At 47.3% G+C, this 12,673-nt stretch overlaps 1 protein-coding gene across 6 annotated transcripts in view; it reads left to right on the forward strand.

The window, feature by feature from the left end:
• The window catches only part of Ak4 (adenylate kinase 4), a 51,294-nt gene that overhangs the window by 3,159 nt on the left and 35,462 nt on the right, over positions 1-12,673 (forward strand). For 4 of the 6 annotated variants that reach the window (XM_017319923.2, NM_001177602.1, NM_001177605.1 and 1 more), the window contains exon 2: positions 93-329. In XM_017319923.2, coding sequence (XP_017175412.1) covers positions 185-329 — 145 coding nt within the window. In that variant the 5' untranslated portion in view covers positions 93-184. Of the gene's footprint in view, positions 1-66; positions 330-926; positions 1,112-12,673 lie in introns of those variants that run through there. The other 2 variants (NM_009647.5, XM_006502685.3) reach the window with 2 other exon arrangements.

A 12,673-nucleotide genomic window follows, 5' to 3' on the forward strand; every position in this document is an offset into this window, starting at 1 on the left:
ACGGTTCACCGGAGCGGCCGGGGCCCGAGGAGGTGGCGGAGGGCGGGGCCGAGGGGCGGGGCAGTCTTTAAAGCCTCTCCTTTCCCCTGTAGGGGTGGCAGGCGAGTCCCCGCGTGCGGAGGGTGTCGAGGCAGGGGCTGCTGGGCAAAGTGCGCGGGCTGCCGTCCTGGCCACCGCCAAAGCCATGGCTTCCAAACTCCTGCGCGCGGTCATCCTCGGGCCGCCCGGCTCTGGCAAGGGCACCGTTTGCGAAAGGATCGCCCAGAACTTTGGCCTCCAGCATCTCTCCAGCGGCCACTTGTTGCGGGAGAACCTCAAGACCGGCACGGGTGAGGAGCTAAGGCGGGGGGAGTGAGGGTAGAGACGAGTCTGGCGGGTTGGTCGGGCCGGGAGCAGGGCGGTCGCGGGCTCGGGTCCCCTCGGCGCCGGCGCCCTGCCCCCGCCCGCGTGTGCCCGTGCGGGCTTGTACGTGCCGCGGCGCATGCAGCCGGCCGCCAGCCTGCCCGCCCGCCCGCGCTGCTTAACCGCGCCCGGGGGAGGCCGAGGCTGCTCGGCAGCGCCTCGGACTGCACTGGCCGCACGCGCGTGGGAAGGGACCCTGCACGGCAGGCCGAGGGAAACGCGAGCCTCTCGGCGGGGACCCTAACTGGCCTCTCGTGCCGCCTGCCGAAAGCCGAGCCCCTGGGTTCCCAGTTGTGGTCCTTCTCAACCGCGGGTCGCCTTCCCCCGCGAGGAGACGAGCACCGCGCCGCCCACCTGTGGGAGTCGCGGCCGCTGGCGCTCTGGGACTCTGCGGCTCGCTCCCCCACGGCCTCTCGCGCGCGCTCCAGCCTGGAGCTAAGTGCTGCGTGGCGGTGAAAGGCCTGTGGTCGGTGCAGGCGGCCGCGACGAACTGTCCCTGCTAACCCCCCCCCCCCCTCCTCAAGCCCAGCTTGGCCGCCTGCAGACCCGGAGACTTGTTCTGAAAGATTGCATTTTGAGTGCAGCTTTGCTGCAAGTGGCCTTTTGAGGTTGTCCCTTGGCGGATGCGGTGAAGTTGGGGGTCTAGATCGCCCCATCACTTAGTCTTGCAAGTGTCTCCCTTCTCCCCTCTTCCTCGGTTCCAAAGAAGGTGAGTTATCCGCGTGCTACTGTGGGGCGCAGACCATCCTGGGATGCTGATGAGTGTTAATTAGCAAACCCCTTATGAAATGTGTTGCCCATAAGATCCTTCCCTATTTCTGTTCTCATTTGTGTGCACGGTGGTTATGGCTTGTTATGGGTTAATTGTTAATAAATCTGCATTTCAGAAGCACCTAGGATCATGAACAGGTGGGTGGAGGACAATGTTGGAAAGCGATTAAAAGCAACCTCTTGAAGCATCTGAAAAGCTACTTATTATACCCTGAAGCAGGTTGCAAAGACCAGCCTTTATTTGGACAATCAGGGGTACTTTCCCTCATATGTGTGTCAGAGATAGAAGCGTTTGTGCGTACCGGGTCTTCTAATAATCTAGGCAGGTACCGCACCATGGAGCGACATTCAAAACCGGTTTTAAATTAGAATTTAAAATCTTATTTATTTGTTATTTGAGTGTGGTACTAGCTTTGTGCACGGGGAGCTCCCCGTGTCAAGTGCCTTTATTCATACTTTGATCCACCTCACCTGCCCATAGATTTGAGATAGTTACTGTATCAGTACACTCCACTCCCCAGTGAGATCCATTTTCTCTGTCGACCTTCATGCCTGTATGAACGCTCGGGAAGCACTGTACTCTTGAGCTCCATACAGGCGGTCCCCTCCTCTCTCATGGTCTTTCAGCATTTGGAATACAGTTTGGGAGGGGGGGCAATACAGTTGGAGGGGTTGTGCATGGGGTTGGGGCTCTCCCAGTAAGGCTATAGAGAAAGATAGCTGAGTCAAGGTAGTTTAATACCCAGCACATTTCCTAACATCCTCTGCAGTTCCTTCTGGAATGGAAAGTTTTACACTGAACCTCTGGCTTGACTATAGGCATTTTTCTTTAATAATAATAGTAATTATTCATCATCATCACCATCAAAGGGAGTCAGGCTAGCTGCCTTTATTGGGTAGGCTGTCTGGCTTCACTCAAAGGCCATGCACTTGATTTTGAAGTCACCATTTACTTCCATATAGTTGGCGGCCATCATGCTGAGGCAGTTGGGGAGTCTGGTAGCCTAATGGTCAGGCGAGCCTGTTGAGGGGATTCGGATCTCCGCGATGCTTCTCTCAGGTTGGAGAAGGAAGCTGTCTCCCAGGCTCTCCTGCGCTTGCTGTCAAACAGGAGGGCAATGACTTCTGTTATCATTGTACAACTAGACCTGGATCCTGGAACTAGCTTTGTAGGTCAGGCTGGTCTCAAACTCTGAGATCCCTCTGCCTCTGCCTCCTGAATGCTGAGTTTAAAGGCCTGTGCTTCCCTCTACACATGGCTCTAAGATAAGAGATAGCTTATTTTTCTACTTAGGAGTTTGGAAAGCTTTTTATTTGGCTGTCTTTTGTTCTCCCCCCCCCCTATTTTTTTAAAGGCTAATTTATTATTTTACAGGTATGGATATTGCATCTCTATGCGAACCACGTTCATGCCTGGTACCCATAGTGATCAAAAGAGGGCATCAGATCCCATGAAACTGGAGTTACAAATGATTGACATGTGGGTCCTGGGCGCCTGATCAAGGTCCTTTTGAGCACCTAGTGCTCTTAACCACTGAGCCACCCCTCCAGCAACCATCATTATTTTAATTTTCTTTTTATCCCCCCCCCCCCCGCCCTCCCCCCCGCACCCTTTTTGGTTTCTCAAAACTATTTCTCTGTAGCCCTGGCTGGCCTGAAACTCACTTTGTAGACCAGACTGGCCTCAGTCAAACTCCTGCCTCTGCCTCCCAAGTGTTGCGATTAAAGCCTTACACCACCATCACCTGAAATGTTTCTATTCTTTTAAATGCCTTTATTCCTCAACCCTTTTCTCTCATAGTAAAATTAAATGCTTTTTAAAATCACCTTTTCTTTCCTTCCGCCCCCTTGAACTAATAAAAAACTTGACCAGGGAAAAACTAGAAATGAAAGACTTCCGTTTGTTTTGAAATTGGCTCGTTCCAAGTGGACTTGGGTGCAACGTCACTGAATGCCTCTAGAGATCTAAGTGAGGGGCTGTAATATAAACAAGGACACATTCTTCACTTTCTTTCTGTCACCTGGGGTTTGCTTTTAACCTTCTAGGGAAGCCAAGAAACTTTCTGAGCCCACAGTAGGTCCACATCTGTTTTTTTTTTTTTTTTTTTTTTGCTTTTTGTTTTTTTTGAGACAGGGTTTCTCTGTGTAGCCCTGGCTGTCCTGGAACTCACTCTGTAGACCAGGCTGGCCTCGAACTCAGAAATCCGCCTGCCTCTGCCTCCCGAGTGCTGGGATTAAAGGCGTGCGCCACCACGCCCGGCTGTAGGTCCACATCTGAAGGCGATGATGAGGCCCAGCAAAACCCAGTCAGTGGAATCTCGGTGACAATTTAAATTGGAAAGTAGCTCAGGCCATCTGCTGCAGCCTGGCTCTCAACTGCATGGCTTGCCTCCTGCAGCCACAGTCTGGCAAAAAGCTGCTCTGCAGGAAAGGGTCCATCTGACCTCACTGCTCTGCAGGGTCCGTCTCCTTCCTCTGCACTTACTATGCTGATGGCATCAGCTGTTTGTTGAATATAGCCAAAGGAAGACTGATGGCTGGCTGCCTCATCTGCTGTGTTTGTGTGCCTGATGTGGGGGATAATAAAGAAAAGAATGTACGTATGTTATACCTTTTCTTTTGAGACAAGTCTGTGTGAACCACCACGGTGGCCTTTGATTTTCCTAGGTGCTGGATTAGAGGCCAGGAGGAGCAACTTAATGAATGTTGTGCCTCTTACTGCACCTTCTCCTTACAGCACATTCTACCTCTGAAACTGGGCTCCACCAAACTGTAATGCACCACAAGGGGTTCATGTTGTCAGGATTAAGGGTACAAGTCCAGTCAGAAATTGTGTCTTGTACCAGAAGTTACCTAGCCTGCTTCAGTTAGCGTAGTACTTACAAAGGACTTGAGACTAGCTTCCTGATAGTTGTTTTTCCCTTGGCCTTTCTTAGGTTGCCTGGAGCTGTACAGGCTGAGGCTTATCAAATACCTTATGTGAGGGCCCGCCCCCGGGTCTTCAGCTTGTATTTTCTTAGCACACACTGTGAAGAAATAGGAAGACTTGCCTTAACTCTCAAGGAGCTGGGCCGTACATTCTCTCAGAGGGGATATTATGCTCTCTCTACCCCTGCTCACGTGTGTGTGTGTGTGTGTGTGTGTGTGTGTGTGTGTGTGTGTGTGTGTAAGCAATTGTGCATAGATGTACACACAAAGCTGGTAAGCTTTAGAACATATCCCATGGGGCTGGAGAGAGGGCTCAGAGCACTGCTGTCCTTCCAGAGGACCCAGGTTCAATTCCCAGCACCTCCATGGCAGGTCACAACTGCCAGTAACTCCAGTTCTAGGACATCTGGCACCCTCATATAGATGCACATGTAGGTAAAACTCCAGTGCTTATAAAATAAAAGTTTAGAATGTATCCCATAAAAAATTGCAATTTGGGGTGGGAATGTAGCTCGGTAGGGTGTTTGCCCAACAGTGACAAAGTCCTGGTGGTTAGAGTCCTAGCATTGCATGGGTGTCTGGTGGTACACCCCTGTAATGTTAGGACAAGGAAGGTTGAAGTCTCTAGGTCTGGATTAACAGGGCTAGTAAGAAAAAAAAATGTGCCCAGAAGGAACTACAACCCCCCGCCCCCCAAGAACTCTGGTATTTTGTGATAGCTTTCTTTGCTAAGTTTTATCTGAAGGATATGAAGATCCGGTTTTAGTGTTAGGCAGGCAGTGGTATTAGAAAACCAGGCACCTTTTAATACTGGAGTCTAGTGTCTCACGGGTAGGAGAATTGGAGAGGTTCCATTTGGAAGCAAGCATCTTGGACTTGACTAAAGAAAAGATGTTCAAGAAGGAACCTGTTTCTGCTCTTAATTAATATTAACTGCAGCTCTTGCCAGGGTGTTGCAGATGGACTGACTAGCATTTTAAATGAGGCTGTGAGCTGATCCTCTCTGAAAAGATGACCTCGTTCAAAGGGCTCAGGCTTTTGGGTACTCATTAAGTATAAATGCACACCTTATGTAAGAGTGAATTTTTCCAAGAATTGAGGATAGAGGGGTTTGGAGACCTTAGTCAGAGTTCAGGATTACATCTAAAGCAACTTTAAATGGTTAACCTTCTCTGGTTTATCCAGGGTCTTGGCTCATTCCAAGATTTCTAAGGTATGCTACATTCTTGTTTCCTCCTTGTTTGGCAAGACTCAGGAGGCCCAGGTCTCTTGGGCTATGGAACTAGTGCAGTTGGTATCCTGCCTAGTATGCAGGAAGCCCTTGGCTTGATCCCTTGCTCTGTGTATACAGACATTTGGGTATAGCCTTGGTTTTGGGGAATCTAAAAAAAAAAAAAAAAAAACCAAAAAACGGCTTTTGCCAGGACTTGATCTTCTGAGCCGTCTCTCAAACCCCCAAACCCCACTCACTGGTCTTGAACGTCTGATCTTGCTGCAGCCTCCTGGGTGCTGGCACTGTAGGCAGGGCCACCACTCCATGGTTTATATGTTGCTTGGGATTAAAGCCAGAGCTAGCTCTGCACGCTAGGCAAGCTGTGGGCCAGCTGAGGTCTATTTAAATTGTTTCCATAGGTTATTTTCATAAGCAAATAACTCAGTAGAATTTACATTGACAGTGTCATCACCTAATTTGCAGACATTCTCTAAATACCACTGACTTGTCTGCGAATGTATTTCCTGTTCTAAGAGCCAATGTAGTAGTGCACAGTGCATGGAGTCATTAAGTCTTCTTTGTCACCTGTAATCTCGCTTTAATTTCCCCTTTCCTTTATGAGTTTAAGTTTGTTGTTTTTGGTTTTAATTGTTTCACAACTTGGTTTTTTGAGACTGGGTCTTTTATAGCCCATTCTGGCTTTGAACTGTGGATCCTTCTGCCTTAGCCTCTAGAATGCTCAGATTATAGGTGTGTGCCATCTTGCCTGCCTTTCAGACCTGGCTCCGGTCCCTAATATCTGGCTTTGTGGTAGAACGCAAGGTTGTCTTTGGCTTCTTGAGTTTGTGCTGCAGTGTTTGAAGGCTGAAGTCACACAGATAAGTAGTTGAAGGAGGATCTCATGGACTCTGGAGACATCTCCTGGATGCTCAGATATCCTCAGGCTGTGCTCTGGAGACCCATGAATTTAACTAGTTTTCTGTTGCTGGGAATTGGGGTTAGAGTCTCCTGGTAGACAGGCAGGGAGCAGTGAATGGTGTCTTGCAGTGAGTGTTCTGACCCGGGCAGTGTGGCTCTTAGGGTACACAGCAGTGAGATGAGGTTGGTTTTCTGAAGGGCTGCTCAGCTTCAGGAGAGCCAGGAAGCAAGCAAGGAGTCACAGAACTGCATGCCTCGCTCCTGAGACCACAGGGGGAATGATGGTTTTTGTAGTGTTTAAGAGGGGGTGGGATTGGGGAACACTTTTTTTTTTTTAAGTAGGGTCTTGCTCTGTAGCCCAAGTTGGCCTATAACTCACAATGTGGTCTAGGATGGCCTCAAACTCTAGTCTTGCTGCATCAGTGTCGTGAGTATTGGGAAGCCATGCCTGGCCCAGGAACACTTTAAACAGTTACTATCATCTAAACAATTGCTATCATCGACTGCATGCGTCCCTGCTAGTGTGTGTGTGTGTGTGTGTGTGTGTGTGTGTGTGTTTGCATGCCCACCTGTGTGTAGGTCAGAACAACTATCAAGAGTTATTTTTTTCCCACCTTCCAACTTTATGTGGGTTCTGGGGATCAAACTGAGGTAGTCAGACTTGTGTGGCAGGTGCTTACCCACTGAGCTACCTTGCTAGCCATTTCCGGGGAGCACTTTTGAGGGAGTGTGTCCTACCTAGTCAGGGTTGCTGTGCTGCCGAAGCACCATGACCAAAAGCAACTTGGGGAGGACAGGGTTGGTTCATTTGGCTTCCACAGCGCTTTTGATCTTTTCATCAGAGGAGGTCTGCACAGGAACTCAAGCAGGGCAGGAACCTGGTGGCGGGAGCTGATGCAGAGGCCAGGAGTGCTGCTTACTGCCTTGCTCAGCCCGCCCTTTATAGAACCCAGGACCATCATCCCAGGGACCCTACCCGCAATGGGCTGGGCTCTTCCACATCAATTACTAATTAAATGTCCTCCTGGCTTGTCCACAGCCAGATCTTATGGAGGCATTTTCTCAGCTGAGGCTTCCTCTGCTCCAGGGACTCTAGCTTATGTCAAGGTGACATAGAACTGGCCAGCCCAAGGTGTTTCTTGAACTGAATTTGACAAGTGACACCAGTTGTCAGGTGAGGAGATGAGCTTAATTGTTATAACATACCTGGGGACTCCCTCTAGAGCTGTTGTCCACTAGTGTTCATGGACACACCTTATAGACCAGGTTATATTCTACTGTCTTTATTAATACCTGCACTGTTAAAGCAAAGGGTTATTTTACCTTTACGGGGTTCTGCACTTGCTAATCCTAAGCATTACAGCTGAGCTACACCCAGATCTAAGGCAGGTTGCTGCATTTGCTCCACGCCCCTTGCCCTCAGCTCCTAGTCTTTGTTTTTAAGATACACATAAAAGTCGTGTGTCAGGGGCTGGAAAGGGCCCCACAGGGAAGAGTACAAACGACTTTTGTAGAGGACCCAAGTTTGATTCCCTAGCACGCGTGGACAGTTCACAGCTGCTCTTAATTTTAGCTCTGGAGGATCTGAAACCTGCCATAGGGTACTTCTCACGCACATTTCAAATCTTTTAAATTCGTACAGTGTAGGGTGTTCTTTTTTTTTTTTTTTTCTCTTTTTAATTTTATTTTTATATTTATTTTTGAGACAGGGCTGGCTGTCTTGGAACTAGTCTGTAGACCAATCTGGTCCCAAACTCAGATTTGCCTCTTGTCTCCCTAGTCCTGGGAATAAAGGTGTGCACCACCACTGCCCAGCAATACAGTGCAGTTTATGGCATTTTGAACTTTCTAGAGTTCAAGTGATGGCAAATAATCATGAAATTGTGGTTTGAATGGTTAGGATAGACAGTTTATGAAGGTATTTCGGCCACCTATTTGCCAAACAAATTATTAAACGCTGTCATTTTGTTATTCTGTATTGCTTCATGTGTGACTTGTAGACATGCAAGTGTTATTTTCCTTATGAAGTTTTTTTGAGCTTTCCCCATGGGTCAGACCAGACATTCAAACATGGGCTTCCTTTGAGCAAACTGACTTTTTTTTAAAAGCATAAGTAGTGATAGACAGGTTTTAGGGTTACTCTCTGCACCTCCCCCTCCCCGCCCCCATTTAGTTCTGTTTGGCCTTTCAGACACGGTACAGAAGGTCTCATTTGTGCAGCCCCAAGAGGTCCATTTTGGATGGTTGATGTTACATTTTAACAGCCTCACCTCTAAACCTGACAACTTTTATACTAGAGAAATGGCCTGGCAGCAGGCATTAGTTTAGTGTGAAAATACTGCGGCATTAGTCCTGATCATCAGATTCTGAAGAAGCTAACGATTAATTATTTTCTAGACTTAGTACTTTAATAAACATATAATTTTTTTTATTTGCACCACTGACCAGGGTGTTTTGTAATTCTTGGTGTTTGGTCCTAAGTTTGCAGGGAGTTTAACATCTGCCAGGGCCTGGGCTGGCTCTTTTCTTCCTGTTATAATTTACCTGCCTATCTATGTACAAAGTAGCAGTTCTTGTTATATAATTCTAAAATAAGCAAATGTCCCCAGGGGTTGAGCAACTTGCCCTTCCTAGGTCAGACAGCTAGAGAAACTCATTCAAGCCTGGGGCTCGTCTTCAGCTCGGATCACGTTCTTTATCGCGTGCTACCTTCTGACAACGCTGGAGGATCTAGTAGAATGTGTTTCCCTCAAGTTTGTAATCGATGGGCCTCCATTGACTGCATTTTTGTTTTTGTTGATATTCAGTCTTACTGCATAGCTTTGGTCAGCTTGAAATTGTCTATATCCCAGGTTGTCTTGGACATTAGATTGATTCTTCTACCACTCACCTGGTTAGAAATGCCATTTTGAGACAGTATCTTAACCTGTTTGCCTGCTAACACAAAATGTTTCACACTGTAGTTTAAAGCAACAGAAATTTACTTCAACATTTCTTGGAGCAAGCAGACAGAAATAGGATCTTGCTATGTGGTCCTTACTGGCCTGGCCTGTAACTCAATGTGTAGCCCAGGGTGGCTGTGAACTGGATCCTGCCCCAGCCTCTTACCATGCTCAAATCATGGGTATGTGTCATGTTGCCTGGCCATTTCATACGTATCTGAAAGCTGGCAGGTTCCAGGTACAAGGCACTGTGAGGATCTGTGATTCTGGGCTGGCTTTCTGAGCACTGCTCATATGCTAAAGGGATGAAGGGGGAGGGCTAAATGCTGCTTAAAGCTTTTTATTGCTGCTATTTTTGAAAATTTATTATATATATTTGTGTGGGGTGGTTGTGCACTCGGAGGTGGAGGTCAGAGGACAGTTTATAGGAGTCAGTTCTGCTGTGTGGGTGTGGGTGTCAGGGGTTGAGCAATAATAGGTCATCAGACTTAGTGGCAAGTGCCTTTCCCTTCTGAGCCATCATGCTGACTGCCTGCCCTTTTGTTTTTGACATTGTCTGACCATGGAGACCCAGGTAAGTTTTAGTCACTTATCCTCCTGCCTCAGCTTCGCACTGAGTGCTGGGATTACAGGCCATGACACCATGCCCAAATTCTAAGTTGTTTCTCTCCCCCCTGATATTGTAACTAAACTATATAGTTATACTTACAAACTATAACTGAGCAGTCCTCGGACCTTTTGCAATAGGCAAGGCAACCCCATTCTCCAGGGAGCCCGTGAGCTAATACCTTTAGAAGTCTCACCTTTAAAAGTTGTCATTGGCAATTCTCTTAAATCTTAGGTGCAGGAGACACTTTGGACAAGCACAGCAGGTGGCAGAAGCTCATGGCAGCTTAGCTCTCCAAAAGTGTGTCGAGGTGCAGAAAAGTTGGGATGGCAGGGTGGCACATACTCCAAATGCTAGTTCGCAGGAGGCTGAGGCAGGAGGATTGAGAATTTAAGGCCAGTTTGGGCTGTTGTTCCAGGAAACAAGTTTGGTAAGACTAGAGATTTGTAGATTTTTTTCTTTCCAGAAGCTCTCTACCCTTGAAACATTTGAAATACTTCTATGAGGAAGGTAGCACCACCTCCATCCCCAAAAGGACCAGCTAGGTCTAAAATAGACCATCTGCGGGGTTGGGGTAGACATGAGTCTTCGCTGTAACAGTGTGAGGTTTGCAATATTGCGGGAGCCCACTGTTCCATCATTAGGCATTTGAATCAGTTTTGTGCCAGCGCTAGGCATGGGGAGGCATGCATGCAAACCTTGTTCTTTGACCATTTTGAACTTATGGCTTATGATGGTTCATGTTGTAGGTGTCTCATGATGTTCCAGTGAGGTCTGGTGCTGTGTGCGTGCGTGTGTGGGTGGAGTTTTGAAGTCAATGACCCGGTGGGCTGGGGACATTGCTCAGCCTTAACTTTCCCCTGGAATGCCTAATGCCTTTCATTTTCTGAATCTGTTTTCAGCCTTGGCTTTGAAGCTTTTTGCACAGTTCCCACCACAGGTGGCACTTTTCTGGGACTTCTTCATACCATCTGTATCTTAGTTCATTTTCTTCTCCCAGTAACGGGTTTCCTTTGGTTGTTAATAATGACTTCAGTCATAGTCTCTCACCATTTAAATAGTAAGTTAATTAATAGCAGTTGAGTTCAGAGGTTTTAGACATACCAGAGCAAAGTGTCATTTCTTATGTTTTATTTTTTAGATTTATTTACTTTTATTTATATGAGTACATTGTAGCTGTCTTCAGACACACACCAGAAGAGTCCATCGGATCCCATTACGGATGGTTGTGAGCCACCATGTGAGAATTGAACTCAGACACCTCTGGAAGAGCAGTCAGTGCTCTTAACCACTGAGCCATCTCTCCTGCCCCATTTATTATGTTTTATATCCTGTGTTAAGTATGCCAGGAAGATAGCATACCACAGTGATGACTGGTCACTGGAAGGTCACTACATCCGAGATGGGCAAGCATTGTACCATAGTGGGGTCAGGTTGAAGACAGGTCTTACTGAGATGCTTGATCTAAGCTCCAAGTGGAGGAAGGATCTGCTGTTCAAACATTGGCAGGTAGAGTAAACTTAAAATGGAGAAGAGAGAGGATCGTGGCCCACTCCATGAGATGCATGGAGTGAGTAAGCTTAAGGTTTGGTAGGTCAGATTGTCGTTAGAAGAAATTCATTTCTGTTGCTGCTGTTAATATATAAACCAGCTTTACTGAGATAAAATTGTCCCTTTAAAAATGTTTAAATAAAGGGTCAGGTAGATGGTTCAATAGATAAAAGTGCTTGCCATGCCAGCTTGATGGTGACTTGAGCTCAGTTCCTGGAACCCAGGACCCCGGGTGAGAGGCTGGATGTGATGGCTGGCTTGCATCTTTAATTCCAGCGACCTACAGGCAGGTGGCAAACTCGCCTGGAAGCTCCTGGGGCTGTTGTAAGCACGTGCACAAGAAGCAAGAGAGACCCTGCCTCAAAACAAGATGGCCACAGAGACTCTGACATCCACACACTTCCCAGTGACCCACACCACAGAACGAAAATACTGTACTGTCAAGCTAAGTGTGGTGGCACAGGCTACACTCCCAACTTCAGAGGCAGAGGCAGAGGCAGAGGCAGAAGGGTGGGAGTGAGTTCCAGGCCAGCCTGGTTTACAATGGGAGGTCTCGGTTGATGTAATTTAATTTAGTAAGACTGTTTCCAAATAAAGAGTTGGCGGCATGGCTCAGTAAGCTTGTCTAGCATGTAGGTGAGGCCGGCCTCTGTCTGCTCTTTACCGAACAATCTACAGAAGTCAGCTGAACATGGGATCCTACATCTGTAATCTCAGCATTTGGGAGGCCGAGGCAAGAAGATTATGAGTTCAAGGCGAACATGACTATGAGACCCCTTCTTTGAAACAAGCATCAACAAAACCCAAAACAAGTCAACATCAAAAACCCAAAAGAAAATTGCCTCCAGAGATGTACACAAGCCACATAGTATTCAGTGTATTTTACAGTGGCGATGCCACTCAGTGCCTAGTCATAATGTTTTCCTGATCTCAGAAAGTTGCTGACCAATAGCAGGTAGCCCATACCCATCTGCATCTCGTCTCTGGCAGTCATTGAGTACCTCCTGTGTGTTCTGGCCTTAGATCTGCCTCTGCCTTCACAATGCTGGCCTTGCTCTGTTTTACATTCTTACCAGCAGTTAGGACCCACTACACAATGGAAGTTTTGTCTGAATTTTGTTTTTTTGCCTCCCCAGTGCTTATGACTTTATCTACACTAGAAAACCCATCAGTTCAGATCTTTTCCTATGTTAAAATGGGTTCATTTGGTTCTTATTTTGGATATTAGTCTTCTTAAAGAGAGTGGCTGTTACTTCTTAGTTAGAATAGCCAGTGTAGATTGAATATGAGGTCTAGTTCCAAGTTTTTTCTTAAGCGAGCGGTAACCATGGGTAACTAAGA

Source organism: Mus musculus, chromosome 4 (genome assembly GCF_000001635.26).
Source record: "Mus musculus strain C57BL/6J chromosome 4, GRCm38.p6 C57BL/6J".
NCBI classification, from domain to species: domain Eukaryota; kingdom Metazoa; phylum Chordata; class Mammalia; order Rodentia; family Muridae; genus Mus; species Mus musculus.